We start from the raw sequence: 17,992 nt of genomic DNA, 5'->3' as shown, positions 1-17,992 counted from the left end.
TTACATGGTAATGTAATAGCTAAAACATTTTGGGGTTGAATATCTATCCAAAAATAGCCAGTATTGGTTGGAATCTGATTACCATATTATTATTTACTTTAATTACTTTTTAATACAAAAAGTTGTGAACAGATTACAGTTACTGACTAAGTACATTACGTACAAATATTTCAAATATAGTATTATGTAGAATACATATAAAACATGAATTATGTCAACATTTTGAGTCATTTTCAGTCATCCCTTGAAGATCTTTGGTGATACCGCCCACACTTACACCACAGACATCTGCAGACAAACACAGGAAAAGAAATGGACAGATGTATTTCAGAATAGATGGCTTATTGTCTTCTCAGCAAAAAATATATATATATAAAAAAATAGCAATACAGAAAAACAAAATAACCCAACATGACATACAACTGTATTACAGATACTTGCAAATCAGCATAATACATCCCAGCATTCCTACTGACATCCAGACTGGATGTTTATTAAACCTGATCTGCCCTTCTTCCGTCACTGAAATTCTTCCTGTTTACATCAACTAGACTAACACCAGATCTCCCATCGATCTCCCTTATAGTCTGTTAAAATGTATCTACTCCATCTCTATCTTCTTCTTCTTCTCTCTCTCTCTCTCTCTCTCTCTCTCTTTCTCCTTAATAAACAGTGGATGTGTGTCTTATGGAATGAAGGTGTTCCATATTGTACAGCAACACTTTGTAATTGCTGAGCAGCGCTGCATGACTCCCCATTAACTCCGCTAACAGGAAACTCTAGTGGGGCACAGAGTTGCATCGTGGGCTTCCTCTCTCTATACCTTCACTTATTAACCGAAAGAGATAGACAGCAATGAATGGAGCACACAAATAGCCTCTACACCTCTGCCCTCCTCCGACCCTTGTACCTCCAGCTGTCAGGAACAGCAGGGCGGAGGGAGAGAAAAGTATGGCCTACAGGACAATTAACCCCCGAGGGAGAACAGTGGGCGTCTTGCACTTCCAATCTATTAGCATGCAAAAGTGCTGAAACTTAGTGATACAGCTACACAACACAAATGTCGTGGGAGTATTTGCATACTATAATGTCTTGGACTGGCTTTTCTGTCTGTTTTTTCTGAGTCCATATATTCATTTAAAAATGTGTGCGGTAAACTGTAGTATGAATATTTTGGCAGAAACAATAGTGAATGTTTATAAGGCAAATATCTATCTATCTGTCTCTCTGTCCGTCCACCCACCCACATCCATCCATTTGTCTGTTTCTCTCTGCCTGTCCATCCATCCAGTGCTGGGCGAATTACTTGTGAATTGAAAGCAGGTGCTGATTATAAATTAAACATTACAAAAATGCAATCATTAACATAATCTTTTAGGTAATCTAATCTGATTATTTTGGATTACTTTTAGATTACTTACAACCTTATTCTGCATGGTTTAATCATTTGAGTGGTGTTTATGTCCACAAATTCAGAAAAATCATCACAAATGTAAAACTATGAAGGAATTTTTCAGGTTTTCCCCAGTGATGCTGATAGAGGTCTAGGCTCTCCATCAATGACAGACTCAAATTTAACAGGCATTTCTTATTTGAGTTTCTAAAATTATGGACAGGTTCAAATGCAATTTTGCAATTTATCAAATGCCATCCACATGTGGTAAGAGATCAGACCAGGTATATTTGTGAATCATCATCACAAAAACATCTCAAAGCTATCATTACACCAAAAGTGTATTTGTGAAGCCAACTACAAAAGCAAATTAAGAAACTAAAAATAACTTTACAGCGCTAATCCAATTGAATATGAAATGGTGTGCATTTGTGCATTTTGATGCATTTGGTGGCTGGACTAGACTGGTAATCTGGCATACCGGACATTTTCCCAGTGGGCCGACGCACTTTGGGCCCGATCAGGGGCGGACTGGCCAGCAGGAGAAACGAGCGGTTTGTGGGTCGGCCGTGAAATGGGCTGCGATAAGATCAAATGAGCCGGCGCGTTATGCAGAACGGACCACAAAACAGCGCCGCGATATGCAGAAAAGGATAGCGAAAACTAACTTCCAAAGACATGACGACAGATGGCTATATTACACACAGAGTGATAATTCAAATAATAATTGAAAAAATGTGTGTGAGTTGGTTAGATTTGCAATGTAAAGTTAAAAAACATGCGAACATACATCCAAATGCTTCTTTAGATTTTAAGTAGAATCCATCGCAGTTGACAGGATGTTAACTTTTGGAAGGCAGAGTTTACATTGCACAGTGAGGTAGACTCAGGCAATCCTCCCCCTCTCCGAAAACACTTGAAGGCTGACCAAACGTATATTAGTGGTGTGCTGATTGAATGAAAAATGTAAAAGATTGAAAAATGAGAATGATTAGGATTATCAATAAATTATTAACAATTTACTACTGTTGTCTTGTTAATATTTTATCAAGTAATCTATAAAAAAGTAACTGTAGTCCAATTACAAGTATTTTAAAATGTAATTTAATCCAATTACAAGTAATATATTTTTGTAATCTGATTAAGTAATCCACATTACATGTAATCCATTACTACCCAGCACTGTCCATCCATTCTTCCATCTATCCATCCATCCATGTGTTTTTCTATCTGTTTATTCATCTATGTCCTGCTGCCTGTATCCATCCATTTTTCTGTTTTGGTCTGTCCTCTCCATCTGTCCATCCATCCATCTGGCTCTCCTTATGTTTGTCTATCTGTTTGTTTTTCCATCTGTCTATTTATCCAGATCCATCCATCCACCCGTATCCATCCATTTGTCTGTTTCAGTCTGTCCTCTCCATCTGACCATCCATCCATCTATCCATCATCTGTCTCTCCATATGTTTGTCTGTCTGTTTGTTTTTCCATCTGTCTATCCATCCATATCCATCCGTCCGCCCATATCCACCCATTTGTCTGTTTCAGTCTGACCTGTCCACCCATCCATCCATCCATATGATTGTCTATCTGTTTGTTTTTCCATCTGTCTATCCATCAATATCGATAGACAATACATCTATAGCACCTGAACAGCTGAAAAAAAGTGAGTTGTGTTATCATGAAAGCAGTGCTGTAGGATCTATGCATGTTTGTGTGTATATACAAATATTATACTGCTACTCAATAACAGCATCTAATGCAGCCGTCTCTCTGTAAAATATTGTACACATAGCAAAATAAAGAATATTTCTCCCAGGCTCCCAGCCAGCTCTCCAAACATGCTACAACCCTCTGTTGAAATGATTATGCACTCCAGCAGTCATTGCTGAAGTCATAAAAGTAGAACATAACCTTAATCGTTATTGCATAATGTTAAAGCCAATCCTGTCGTATAGTTATTTGCTCTCTTTAAAAGAACTGCACCGGCATTCGTGTCTCTCTCTCCTAAAGGCCCCACTGGACCATATGCTCACAATTTGGTTGCCGTTTCATTGTCTACTAATTGCTGTTGTACTGATGATGTGCTACCGTACACTAAAGCGACACTCACATGTGGTGTGGAATCAACCTATATCTTGCGCTTAGTAATGAATGCACACAAACACACGTAAAACCAACTGGGTAGTGAACAGTTGCCGTTAATGAGGCTGATTGAATTGGGAACACATGCAGCATCAATGATAGGTCAGAGAGGGTGTTCCAGCATCATCTGCTCCTGGGGGCATGGAAACACGTGAACGATGCCAGTTTCAAACTGTCCCTCATACCCTAACACAAACACACTCACTCATCACTTTGTGATTAAACCACGTCATGAAAACATCTGACACAGCAAGGACAGAGAGAGAGAGCGAGATTATATTCAAAGAGATCATGAGGCAGGTTTATAGAGGGAGGATGAAAGACAAAAGAAAGGCATGTGGTATTAAAGACAGTGAATGGAGATAATTTTATACTATAATCAAAAATAAAAAGGTGAGATCTGAATAATTGTAGACACAAAGTAATAGACGGAATGTGAGAAAGGACAAATCATCATAAAAGGGATCTTTATATCCATTACGTTATCTTTCTCTCTTTCTCTCCTGCGCTCGGTAATTAAAGGTGAAGTTTGTCATTTCACCAAGTGCAAAATTATCTAGATAAGTAAGGCTTGTTTTCTTTTGAATATGTTGACAGTTGGAATTCTAATTGTCTTGGCCCATTTAAACATTCCGTCTGTATGTTTATAGGATTTTTCAGAATTTTGATTGTCCGTTTTGTGAAAACCGTTATTCCAAACAGTTAGAAAGGATATAGCACACTGTTCTAGAACAGTTGGAAAGTCTGCACCAAGTTTGGTGGATTTAGCTTGAAAGCTCTTGGAGGAGTTAAAGTTATAGTCTTTAGGGATAAAAAATAAATAAAAACAGAACACAAATCTGTAGAATAACAGTATAATGACTTCGAATGGGTCTTTCATTGCTGGGATTAATTTGTTAGTAAATTATGTAATGAGTAAGTAAATGGTAAGTACAGGATTTTCATTTTTGGGTGAACTATCCCCCTTACAAATGACTTACTTATAGTTGTCTCTGCATTTTATTCTAAGTTAGGAGAAACTATTTTTAAATAAAAAAAATTACACACATCACCATCAAGTGATTTGAACTTGTAGTTTAGACATTTTGCTCAGATATAGAGATAGCCTTGATCATGGAGCGTTGGGAGTCAGGATCCCAGTGGCAGGGAGGTTTTCCTGTGGAACAGGAAGTGGGATGCGCCTGTAACCGGATGCAGGCCTGCAGCTGATCAAACTCCATTTGATTATCTGAGTTTCATCTATTGCCATACATTAATCAAACAGCACATGACCTGTTGTTGCCCGAGAACAGACATGCACATGCACACATACACAATTATTGAACACACACATGAGCTGTCGGCCTCCCACTCTTTCACACACTCCCACTTCCAACATCATCAGTCACACTTACAGCACACATACAGTCTGACCAAAAACAACATTCACACTTTCTTCCACGAAAAAGAAAAATCACACTAAATTATGCATTCATGCCATTTGCAGGCACTGTCACAAACAAATCAAATCAAACAGCATTCCTGTAGACCTTACACTCAATGCTTCCACCAGCACAAAGCTGAGGACCTGAGACTACCCCTAAAGTCCTGGGACTCTTTCTGAAAGCCTGAGACCTTTTCAGAAAGCCTAAGACTCTTTTTGAACACCTGAGACTCTCTCTGCAAGTCTGAGACCCTTTCCGAAAACCTGAGTCTCTCTAAAAGACTGAGAATATCTTAAGGCCTGAGACTCTCTAAAGTCCTGAAATTCTCTCAGAAAGCCTGGGACTCTTTATGAAATCATGAGACTCTACCTGATAGTCTGGTTCTCTCGCTGAATGCCTGAGACTCTTTCTGAAAGTCTAAGACTCTCTCTGAAAGCCTGAGACTCTTTCTGAAAGTCTAAGACTCTCTCTGAAAGCCTGAGACTCTTTCTGAAAGTCTAAGACTCTCTCTGAAAGCCTGAGACTCTTTCTGAAAGTCTAAGACTCTCTCTGAAAGTCTAAGACTCTCTCTGAAAGCCTGAGACTCTTTCTGAAAGTCTAAGACTCTCTCTGAAAGTCTAAGACTCTCTCTGAAAGCCTGAGACTCTTTCTGAAAGTCTAAGACTCTCTCTGAAAGCCTGGGACTCTTTATGAAAGCATGAGACTCTACCTGATAGTCTGATACTATTTCTAGAAGCCTGAGGCTATTTCTGAGATCCAGAGATTCTTTCTGGAAGCCTATAACTTTTTCTGAAAGTCTAAGACTCTCTCTGAAAGCCTGAGACTCTTTCTGAAAGTCTAAGACTCTCTCTGAAAGCCTGAGACTCTTTCTGAAAGTCTAAGACTCTCTCTGAAAGTCTAAGACTCTCTCTGATTGCATGAGACTCTTTCTGGAAGCCTGAAACTCTTTCTGAAAGTCAGAGGCCTTGTCCACACTAATCGTTTGAAAACGCACTTTTTCTCTCAGTTTTGGCCTTCCGTCCACACTGAGATGCCATTTTTCGCAGTGAAAACTGAGCTTTTTGAAAACACACTCCAAAGAGGATACATTTGAAAACGCAGTTTTCACGTTGTAGTGTGGACTTCCGTGTGGACTGCAGTCATGTGATATATCCAACCAAAACAATCAATATGGCAGCCCATGTTATAGCGGTGCTGTTGTACTTGATACTCACTTTGATAGCGTTGTTAAAAAATAAATGTTACTTTGTACAACCATCACATTGTTCCTTCAAAGGCGAAGGGAAGTTTACTTGGAATTGGTGTCTGGTAACGGAACACGAGGACAATTGCGTTTCAGACTGTACATGCAATGGGGATTTTCTGCATGTGCAGTAACATCATCTAAGCGTTTTCATACGTTTAAGTGTGGACGAGCAACTTTTGGAATCCGGATTAATGTAGACATAGCTTGAGACTCTCCCTGAATGTTTGAGACTCTTTCTGAAAGCCTGAGACTCTTTCTGGAATCCAAAAAATCTCTTGACTTTTTTTTTTTTTTGGTCTTGTTTTCCTGTATAATATCTAAATATATCCTTTAAACAAGACACATTTACTTGAGAAGCAAAATGACAAACAATATTTTGTCAAGTTCTTATAAACCAAACTTAAATAGTACATACAACAAGGGAAGCCTTTTAGAAAGAGTCTCATACTTTAATTTTAAGCTTTGAGCACTGCAAAAAATCATTTTCTTATTATTATTTTTATCTTGTTTTCCATCAAAAATATCTGAACATTCTTAAAACACTATTGAGAAGTAAAATGACAACAGATATTAAGTCTTGTTTTCAGAGAAATCAATTACATTTTTGAGTTTTAATCTTAAAATATGAATATATTTTCTTTTTGTATGCATAAGCTTCGCAAAAGTTTGTTTCTCTGAAAACTAAACATAATATATTGTCATTTTGCTTCAAGTAAATGTCTTGTTTTAAATACTTAAAGTATATATAAATAATTTACTAGAAAACAGGACGAAAAAAAATTAAGAATATTATATTTGCAGTGCTCAAAGCTTGAGGTTCTGAAAGTAAGAGACTCTTTCCAAAAGCTTGAGACACGCTATGATGACCTGAGTACAGCAGCCAGAGGGTTTAAGGGCAGGACTGAGACCTTGAGAGTGTTGGTGGCTCCTCTTACCACAAGCCATTTGGTCGGGCACCCTACTGTCCTTATTAAGTGACTATAAAAGATCCCAGTCTGTTTACTCAAGGGGGCAAAAGCATGCTGCTGTGTTTTGACTAGTGACATCTGATCTTATACAGAAATAAATAGAGCATATGCTGAAGGCAGATTTCGGGTGGCACGGTGGCTCAGTGGTTATCACTGTTGCACTGGAGTTTGCATGTTCTACCCATGTTCATATGGGTTTCCTCCAGGTGCTCTGGTTTCCCGCACAAGTCCAAAAACAGGCAGGTTAAGTGAATTTGAGACTCTAAAATTGCCCTGTAGGTGTGAGTGAGAGTCCCCCAGCAACTGGGAGTTGCATCAGGAAGGCCATCTGGTGTAAAACCTGTGCTAAGTCAAATATGTGGATCATGGTTGGTCTGCTGTGGTGACCCCTGATGGGAGCAGCCAAAAGAAGAAGAACAAGAAGATGTGCTGAAGGCAGATTTGTATTCAGTGTATGCATACTGCACTGTACTTAACCTTAAAAGAGGGTTTGACGTAGATGGGGGATTCATTCCTGCTGTTCCAATTTAAAAAGCTGATGTTGAGTGGTCAGTTTCGGGAATCGTTGACATGGTACATAGATAGTAGCAGGATGTTGGGAAATTTCCTTCCTACTTCACTGGCCGATGACATGCAAATGGCTTTTGTTTATCATTCATTAAAAGAGGGATGGAAGGAAAGAGAAAAGCTCTTGAGTGTTAGACTGCAAAGTTTTGTTTATGCTGAGGGCCAGAGTTGTTTCCTCTTTTGCATCTGTAGGTTCAGGCATCAACTTCACAACCAACCATCATCTCTGTCAGGACCCCACCATTGCCTTGACATCTGCTGTCTCTTGGGGGTCAACAGGTCATAGTTCAAAGGGTCTTACTTTTAATTTAGGCGAGGAACTTGGGGATTGGTTTGGATGTTAGTTCCAGAGAAGGGCTTATTGTGGGCAGGAAGTCAAGAGGAATTAGCCTATGTTTGAGAAGAGAACAGATTGAAAAGACATGGGAAACGCTTTAGACTGACAAAGCTGGTCATCACTCAACCTTTTCCATTTTCCCAAACATACATGAAAAACAGCGGAAGCAACAGAGTGGCATGTTTTCTTTATTTTATTTTATTTAATAATTTGTTTTTGTTTTGTTTTTAGGTATTTTTGATAATATATTGCATCTGAACACTGAAAAAAAATGCTTTTTGAATTTACTAAAGGTAAATGGTTGCACAAAATAGATTTTCTACACTGAATATTATTGAAAACGTTACAAAAAATATGGTAATTGTTCTGCACTTATATAGCGCCTTTTTAACCTTAACGGTATTCAAAGCGCTTTACACTGTGACTCATTCACCCATTCATACACACATTCATACACCAATGGCGGTAGAGCTGCCATGCAAGGTGCTAGCCTGCCATTGGGAGCACCTTGGGGTTCAGTGTCTTGCCCAAGGACACTTCGGCATGTGAAGTCATGTGGGCCAGGATTCGAACCACCAATCCTGCGATTAGTGGTCGACCCACTCCACCAACTGAGCCACAGCCACCCATATTCAAAATACTCATATAGTTAGTACAGTATAGTAGAGTACAGTTAGTATTTCAAACTAAATCCCATCATGTTCATTCTACTTAATTAAAATATATGCATGAAGCTTCATATAATCTTTTTAGGGTAACTCATTACTTTTTAGTGCAACTTCAGTATTGTCCAGCAGTAGTTGAACATGAAGGGTGATTTGGTCCTCTCAATTCCCTTCTTTCAGATACTATTAGAGATATAATACATATATATAACTGTGCTACAACACTGACCACATGTTCCATTTCTGAGAATTAAATTGTTGAGAACAAGGTTTACCTTAGTTAGATGGATCACTAATCTTTATGATGGGGACTTAAAAACAAAATAACACCATAAATTGAAACACAAAACTATATTGTCCAAATTCATCTTTTAATTAGCTAGATGTTCCTCCTGGTTTGCACATGACGAGATTTTTACCCTATGTTCTTAGTAGTTAAATTGTTGTTTTCTGGAGACTTAGCACTAGATCTTTGAGGGCCCCTTTGCTCTGTTTCTGTTGGAGCTCTACCCACAATCCTTCTCTAAGTCATGCATGGCCATATGAACAGTTGTTTGTAACAGTCAGAAATCTTAGCGAGCAAGGACAAAGGGAAGTTTACAGGTTGAATTCTTTAAACCTGTCCATCTGTCACAATAGTCTGACACATTCCAATCATGCCAGTCCCTCCCATGCAACTTAGATACAAACAGCACCACATCGGTCCAATATAAAACTGGCATAAGTGTGAAGATGTGAGTCATCAAATTGCTATATTGCAACATCTTCTATTACAGAAAACTTATTTGGAGAAAATCGCCATCATCTCTCACTACTCTTATCTCTCACTCTCTGGCTCTTTCTCTCTTTCATGCTAATGAAAAAAGTAAAGCAGAAATCAATCGCTGTGAGATTGTTCCTGCACAGGTCGTCATCTCAATTCAGTGACAGTAAAATCCGCCCCTCCAAACTTGCTTATCATCCTGAACATTTGAATTTACCCAACCTTTTGGGCTGAATGATAAAAATGCTGCACAGAGGGTTTACATTGTCATCAGCGCCGCTAAACAGTATTTGACATTTGACACACATTTAAAAGTCAATGGGATTTCTCTCAAATCAGCAATTATTATCAAGGCCCTAATTTCCCTTTTTAATGGAGAGAAACAGGTGTGACTTTATGATTAGAGCAAACGTGTGAAAATGGCTAGTGCTGAACAGACAGGAGCGCTGTGGGGCTATTTTATTTTTCGCTTTTTCCCTTGAAGCTTTGCTTCGGGCATCGTAATAATGCATTCCATTGAACGCAGCCTCCAATTTTAATTACCAACACATCTCTCGTTGTCCGTGGCTGTCAAAAACAAGCCGTCCTTCATATGTGACATGCTCCTCATAATGATTGTGAGTTGTGTTGATGCTGCCTTGCTTTGACAAGCATCCACGTTTTGGCTGGTGGTCTGCCAATGTGCATTTATTGCAGTACCTATTGAAAGAGTGTAAAATCTGTCATTAAATTGTCCTGACTGTTTTGTTTTTACAGTTCCAGCTCTGCGTGGATTGTGACAAGGGGGCTTTGGGGAGGTGGAGCCCATAATCACTTTTGTTTATGTTTTGTTGTTTTATTTATCTCCCTTGACAGGAGCTGTTGTGCATCTGGATCCTCCGCGCCTCTTCGTTCAACCAGAATCAGCATTCAGTGGATTAAAATAAAGCAAGTGGGATTGGCGAAATGGGCTGCGCCAAAGTTCTTCTTGTGATGTTCGTGATAGGGTTTGAAAAGGGGATTTGCGTCAACTGGAACCCCATCGCACGCAAGACCGTTAAATATAATGGTGAGTATCTAATGACCATACAGAACTACAAGCAGTTCGTCCCATTGCCTTTTTCTCACACTCTTTTCTTAATACGACCCCTCCCTTCATTCTCCATGCAGTTTTGAGATAAGAGGTGTGATTTTTGCTTTGAATTCACAGAGATATCAGGTTACTGCCAGGTTTTACAGTGCATTAAGTGCTTGTCTCTCTCTCTCTCTATTCATTTGCACTCACTCCATTTGTTCCTTTTGTCTGACGTCAATCTCACGTCTTTTCCTGTTTTAAGGCACATTTCACAAAGACGGATTTGAAAAGCATTAGAGGCACAAATCCCATATATTTTTTGTTGTGAAAACTATTATGTTCAATTAACTTTCAATGGTAAAACTTTACAATAAGGTTCTATTGGTTAACATTAATTAATGCATTAGATATCATGAACTAACAATGAATGATATTTTTACAGCATTTATTAATCTTGGTTAATGTTAGTTTATGAATAATACATTTGTTTATTGTTTATGTATAGTAGTTTATAATGCATTAACTAATATTAGTATCTATAGTATTGTATACATTATTCAACCTTTTATTTAAAACAATTTATTAGAACATGTTGAAATTAACACTGACCAAGTTTAATAAGTGCTGTGAAAGTATTGTTCATTGTTAGTTCATGTTAACTAATATAATTCATTAATAATAATGGATACAACCTTATTTTATAGTCTTAGCCTTTTTTCTAACATACAATTAACCTAAATAGCATGAAAAGTAACTAGTTTTAAACACTTGAAATGTCTGCATCTGACTTTGGCCCATCCCAATTCAAGGATAGTTCACCCAAAAATGAAAGTGAATGGTGATCAGAACTTTGTAGCTCCTAAAATAACATAAATAATCCATATGACTCCAGTGCTTGAATCCATATCTTCAGATGTTATATAATAGGCGAGGGTGAGAAATAGATACAAATGTAAGTCCTTTTTTTACTGTAAATCTCCACTTTCACTTTTACATCTGAATTTAAGTCACATGCGGTGATCTGAAAGTGAAAGTTAAAGTGGAGAATTAGAGTATAAGGGACTTAAATATTCTTCTGTTTCTCATCTACACCTATTATATTGCTTTTGATGATATGGATTTAAATACTGGAGTCATATGTGTTACAAATGTCTGATCACCATTCACTTGCATTGTATGGACCTACAGAGCTGAGATATTTTTTAAAAATCTTTGTTTGTGTTCAGCTGAAGAAAGAAAGTCACACATCTGGGATGGCATGAGGGTGAGTAAATGACGAGAGAACTTACATTTTTGGGTGAACAATCCCTTGAATTGGGACAGGCCAAAGTCAGATGCAGACGTTATAGTGTTTAAAACTAGCTACTTTTCATGCTACTTAGGTTAATTTTCTAACATATAATTAACCTTGCATGAAAAGCTGCTATTTCGAAACACATTAAATGTCTGTATCCTCCACTTAAAATGGGGATTTTGGCCTGTCACACTTCAGGGGCCTGCAGAGACCTTCCCGACTGTATCCAGCAATTAAAAATAACATTGTCACAATTTTGACAATCTATTGAATTTATATTTATTTAATTGAAGCAAAAATGTATTTTTCAATTATTCATTTTATTTCAAATGTAATCTTTAGCTTTGTCCCACATTTTGCACGCAACCGTTACCGCATGATTTTTACCACCCTATTTTGTACCCTAATCTTGGAAAGTGGCTTCCAAATCTCTGTTAATAACCAAACAGTTACATTAAACATACAGCAGTAGGAATAATTTCACGTGTACACTCATAAACTGATAATATCTCCTATTAAGCCAGCAGTAGTGAGAATCCAGGCTGGGAACACACTGCCTTAAATAGACAGGAAATGGCTAGTTGAGCTACAGCAAGGAGGAGCGAGAGAGGGCGAAAGAAGATGTGGGACATCAAAGAAAGTCCAAAAATGAAAAGAAAAGTCACAATGTGTCTGCAGTGTGTGTTTAACTACTCTTTTATGTCATGTGTGACTTCGTATGGGCCCTAAACCAGATAAACAGTAGGCCACAGTAGGCCAGTGCTCCAAACATGAGCACTAATTGGGACTGAAGGACTAAAGACAAAATCAAATCAGGCAAAGCATTGGCGTACACTTTAACGTGTGCATTTCTGTGCGTAAAGAGTGCTTAGACTGGCAGTCTGAGGGATTTAGAGCTTCAGTAGTGTGTGAGTGTGTGTGTGTGTGGTTGGAGGTGGGGAGATGGATTGTAGCAGAGATAATATTTACCCACGACTTTCTACACCCCCGCCCCCTGAAGACCCTGCCTCCACAATTATCCCCAACTTAAAGACGCTGGGGATTTGCAAGAAACGCAAACACGTGTCTTTTCTTTTTCATTTCTCATCAAAGAGCCACAACTTATTTTGGCAGCCATTAAACTGTTGTTTTCACGCTTGTAGCGGGCCGCTGGCTCGCCCTGTGGCCTCAGTGGGTTTAAAAACAGCTTTAAAAGTTCAAAGTGGAGTCAGAGGCCCTGCCCTCTCCGTGCCCCACCGCATAAGTTTCCACAACTGACAGCCCAGCATTACAAGGCCAGAGAATAAACTGTAATGGGAGGACATCAACTCAGGTAAGCAGTTTAATGGAGTAACTTAGGTTTTTACAGGGGCGCCACAACACGTCAGCTTCACACTTTCAAAATAGCTTCACAATATTCTTTAACTTCACAACACTCTTTCAGCTTCACAGTGCGCTTCTAGACCCAGGCTCTCTCTCCCGGTCTCCTGGCGGTGTGACTCTTTTATGCCGTGCTCACTGTAATTAGAGACAGGTGTTAGACATAATTTAGCTCAGGTGGAAGCGCCCTTACCGCTTTCTCTGTCTCCGGACGGATGCTTGACCACGCCCCCGCTGCCACACTAACATAAATTAAAGACCAATTTCAATGGAGGCCAGAGGAAACTCCTGCTGACTTAGAGGAATAGCATGAATGTACTAAGTCCAATGTGCTGAGGATGGCAAAGCTACAGAGAGAAAGAGAAAAAGAGAGGGAGAGTGGGACTGCCTTCCCAGCACAACTCTCTACCCTCCAATTACTATAATGACGCCCTCTGTGTGTGTGTGTGTGTGTGTGTGTGTGTGAGTGTGTGCGTGGTTTATGTAAGAGGACTAAAGCCTGTCTTCTCCATCTTTCTGTGCAGAACCCCTCCCCACACACAGATAACACACGCACACTGATATATACTTTGATTTATCTGTGATTTATACTCTTGAATCTAGCAGATGCCCTCTCCTGTGCTTGCACGACTCATTGTCTGTAAAACCGTGTTTCTTTTCCATTCAATAAATCTGTCTCCTACCCTTTGTGGACCTGTACGCTCCAGAAGGAGGCTGTTTGTTAAAGGGGGCAGAAACAACGAAAGTCTTTCAATTTTTTGTATGCTTGCCACTTTTATGAAAAGGTCACTCTCGGTACAAGCTGTGAGCTCAATTCTCAACTGCCGTCTCCCCTCCTGGACTGTCAAACACCGGTCTATTTTCAACAACCTTTCACACATTTCCCTTTTACTGTCATTTTTTTTTATTTATTTTTTATCTTAATCTTGTTTTTTTCCCCATTTCCACCTTTGTCTTTTACTCCCATAGAGTTTCTGTCATTTTCTCAGCAGCCGTACCTCTTTTTTCATGCAGGATGCATAAAGGTATTTCTCAGCTATGTTTCCCTTAAAGAGCAACTTTCAAATGTAGGGGAAGTAAAACTAGCAAATGAGAGACTTGTTGACATACAGTAGCACAGAGCTATTAACATAATGTAGCACAGCTCAGATAATTCGTCTTTGAAGGATTTGATGAGAAAAGTTTGAGTTCATAATGTAATCACTTGACTTTTGATTGCAGACGTTGGTGTCTGGCAAATCTGAGCACAGTGTGTGACATTGTTGAGATCTCTTTTAAAATGATTGAGGAGTTTGAGAAGATATTTAGTCAAGAGAACTCTAAGGGGTCATTAAAACTGAATGTATTTTTTGCATTCGCCTATGCATATTTTACATTTATGCATCTGGCAGACACTTTTATCCAAAGCGACTTACTGTGCACTTATTACAGGGACAATCCCCCCGGAGCAACCTGGAGTTAAGTGCCTTGCTCAAGGACACAATGGTGGTGGCTGTGGGGTTTGAACCAACAACCTTCTGCTTACCAGTTCAGTGCTTTAGCCCACTACGCCACCACCACTCCACTAAATAATGTTTTTATTTAACATATTTTACAGTTAACATAAGAATCTTGCTGTATTTTTAGCGACTTGCACTGGAGCACATGTTTTTTAGATACCGTGTCAAGTGTTAACAGAACTTAAACTTTGAAAATGGCTATCAAGACACCTGCGTTCTGTTCCATTATTTATGCAAGAATGCATTCGGTCCAAATGGCGCAAAGCAGCAGACTTGTTTGTTTGTTTTTCTATGTAAACATGTGCTAGACGGACATTGCACTGCAGGAGGGTCATACTGTTTAAGATGCCTTTTCAAATTAAAACGAATTTTAGCTTTGAAAAACCCGTCTCAAGACACCTGGATTCTGTTCCATTCATTGCGCATTCGTTCTGAATGGTCCCCATGCAGGGGACTTGCTAGTTTAAAAAAACATTTTTTTAAACATGCGCTAGACGGACGCTGAGGTGCTGGTTTTTCAGCATCTGGTGTAGGAGCACTGTATTTTTAAGACACCATGTCAAGTTTAATAAGGCGTAAACATTTGAAAACACATCTTGCGACACCTTTTTTAACGCAAGAATGTATTCAGTCAGAACAACCCCCAAGCAGAAGACTTTCTGGGGGGGTTTTATTTGTATTATTGTTTTTCTGTGTAAACATGCACTTGACAGACATGCACAGGAGCGGCACGTTTTTAACATGCCGTGTCAAGTTTAAAAGCGTTTCAACTTTAAAAAACATTGTCTCGAGGCACCTTCATTCTGTTCCATTCGTTGTGCTTCATCCACACAACAACTAATTCAGTATGAACGACCCTTAAGCAGATTACTTGCTATTTAAAAAAAATACAAATTATGTGAACATGGGCTAGACGGACATTGCGCCACTGTTTTTTCAGTGTCTTGTGCAGGAGTGCTTTTTAACCCTTTTACAGGTGAGTTTTTCCCTGTACTCACTAATCCCCCATAATGTGATTTTTCAATGTTGATAATGATTGATTATGGTGGATAAGATGTGCCGCCATGTTGTTTACACTGCAATGCAGCATGGGATTCTGAGTTCAAGATGGTTCTAAAAACCGAGCCCTTCCACTTGTTGAGGCAGAAGTGGTGAGAATGAGTTTATAAATTCTTTACATCGCTGCATCAAAACAGTCAATTAAAGTTTTTTTAATAGAAAAATACAAAAACTTTTATTTTGTGATTATTTGAATTTTGTGACAAAAAAATAAGATGTTCGATGTTGAAAAGAATATTTAAGTAGTTGTTTCATTCAGACAACCACTTTGGTCCCTCTCTGCTGGAAAATAGCCAAGCCCGAAAGGGTTAAAACGCCATTTCAACTTTTAAAACAAGAGTAAAAACAAGACTTGGCCTATTCACACCAAACAGCAAAGGAAACAAGCCGAAGAAATCGCTGGCAAATGGTCTTTGACAAGAACGGAAAAAATATTTGTCAGGCTGAGCGAAAGCAAACTCACTCCTCAGCAGCTCTGCCCGCTATCTATCAAAGAGGAGAAGCTGATAAAAGGAATTAATTAATAAAAGCTGAACACTTCTTAAAAGTTCACAGAATCAGAGGACCAAAAGATGAAGGACAAGCCAGCAACCAACTCTCCATTTGCTCACCATTCAATCTCATTGCTGTCTTAGAGAAACAACTGAGATTTCAGAGATCTTGTTTGTGAATTTGCCCTTACTGTTTCTGTTATTTTCTCTGCACCACCCCTCTTTTCCTCTCTGTTGTTCTTTCAGTCTCCACTTTTGTGGTGTTAGTGAGTTTTCTGCCTGTTGTTGTGGTAATCCGTTCTGACCATTTCCTGTGCTAAGCTGTGATCTCCTGTCTTCCCTTCCCAAAGCAGTAGCAGCCCCACCACTCCATCTAATCTAGTGCAATTACAGCACTTCCACTCTCCCCTCCGCCCACCTACTCTCTCACGCTCTTATGCACGCTGTGTATGTGTTTGTGTGTCTATACACACCACCTACAGTACATGTGTGTTAATCTCTTTTTCCCTTTCTTCTTTTTTAATTGCACCTTTGTGTGTCACCCTCAGTCTTGACCCTTGAATTTCTTTCTTCATTGGATCTTTGTCCTGGTAAACACAGGCATGTTTTTAAAGCTCATACTTTCTCTTCGTAATTAGTGTGTGTGTGTGTATTTACGTTCTCTGTGTTTCTAGTTTTTTTGGGGATCCATGTTGCAGCATCAAAGAGCTTAAAATAGGTCTTTAATAGAGGAGTGTGTGTTTTGAGTGCTGTGGTTATGAGCTATAAGCATGGTAAGGCTGTATTTATAGCAAAGCTGCTTTGTAAGGAGCCATAGAGGGACATCAGAGGGGAAAAAAGCAACCTTCAGCCTGACTTGGTTCAGTTTTGCGGCTCCATTCCCTTAACCGGAGTATGCTCCTCCACTGCCCTATCATTCAGTCCAGCTGAAAACTCATGAAGGACAAAGACAAACACACACACACATACACACAAAGTTCACCTCTGTGTTCTTTTGGATAGCTCACATCTGGATTCCATTCAAAGTGGTATCTATTTTTAGCAAATCTTTACCTCATCATTTTTTTGTCTATACACACAGATAGAGACTCCCTCTCTGCCCCATTAGGTGTGGTACTATTTGCTTCGGTTAAGTTCTACTTAATGTAGGGAGAGAGGGGCTAGTTGTCACAATGGCTATATCTCAATAGCTATAAATTTCATACAGTGCATCCGGAAAGTGTTCACAGCGCTTCACTTTTTCCACATTTTGTTATGTGCATCCTTATTCCAAAATGGATTAAATTCATCATTTTCCTCAAAATTCTACAAGCAATACCCCATAAAGACAACGTAAAAGAAGTTTGTTTGAAATCTTTGCAAATTTATAAAAAATACAAAATTAAAAATATCACACGTACATAAGTATTCTCAGCATTTGCTCATTACTTTTTTGAAGCACCTTTGGCACCAAGTCTTTTTGAGTATGATGCTACAAGCTTGGCACACCTATTTTTGGGCAGTTTCTCCCATTTTTCTCTGCAGGACCTCTCAAGCTACATCAGGTTGGATGGCGAGTGTCGATGCACAGCCATTTTCAGATCTCTCCAGAGATGTTCACTCGGGTTCAAGTCTGGGCTCTGGCTGGGCCACTCAAGAACATTCACAGAGTTGTCCCGTAGCCACTCCTTTGTTATCTTGGCTGTGTGCTTAGGGGCGTTGTCCTGTTGGAAGATGAACCTTTGCCCC

The 17,992-nt window shown here is 39.1% G+C and overlaps 1 protein-coding gene across 1 annotated transcript in view; it reads left to right on the top strand.

Annotated features, from left to right (window-relative positions):
* LOC127642614 (semaphorin-4C-like) overlaps positions 1-17,992 on the top strand; it is an 81,894-nt gene that overhangs the window by 37,432 nt on the left and 26,470 nt on the right. Inside the window, exon 2 of the mRNA XM_052125219.1 lies at positions 10,364-10,556. Within this exon, the coding sequence (XP_051981179.1) occupies positions 10,454-10,556 (103 nt within the window). The 5' untranslated portion in view covers positions 10,364-10,453. The remainder of the gene's footprint in view (positions 1-10,363; positions 10,557-17,992) is intronic.

Source organism: Xyrauchen texanus, chromosome 4 (genome assembly GCF_025860055.1).
Source record: "Xyrauchen texanus isolate HMW12.3.18 chromosome 4, RBS_HiC_50CHRs, whole genome shotgun sequence".
NCBI lineage: Eukaryota > Metazoa > Chordata > Actinopteri > Cypriniformes > Catostomidae > Xyrauchen > Xyrauchen texanus.
This window is presented reverse-complemented; position numbering and strand designations above follow the sequence as displayed.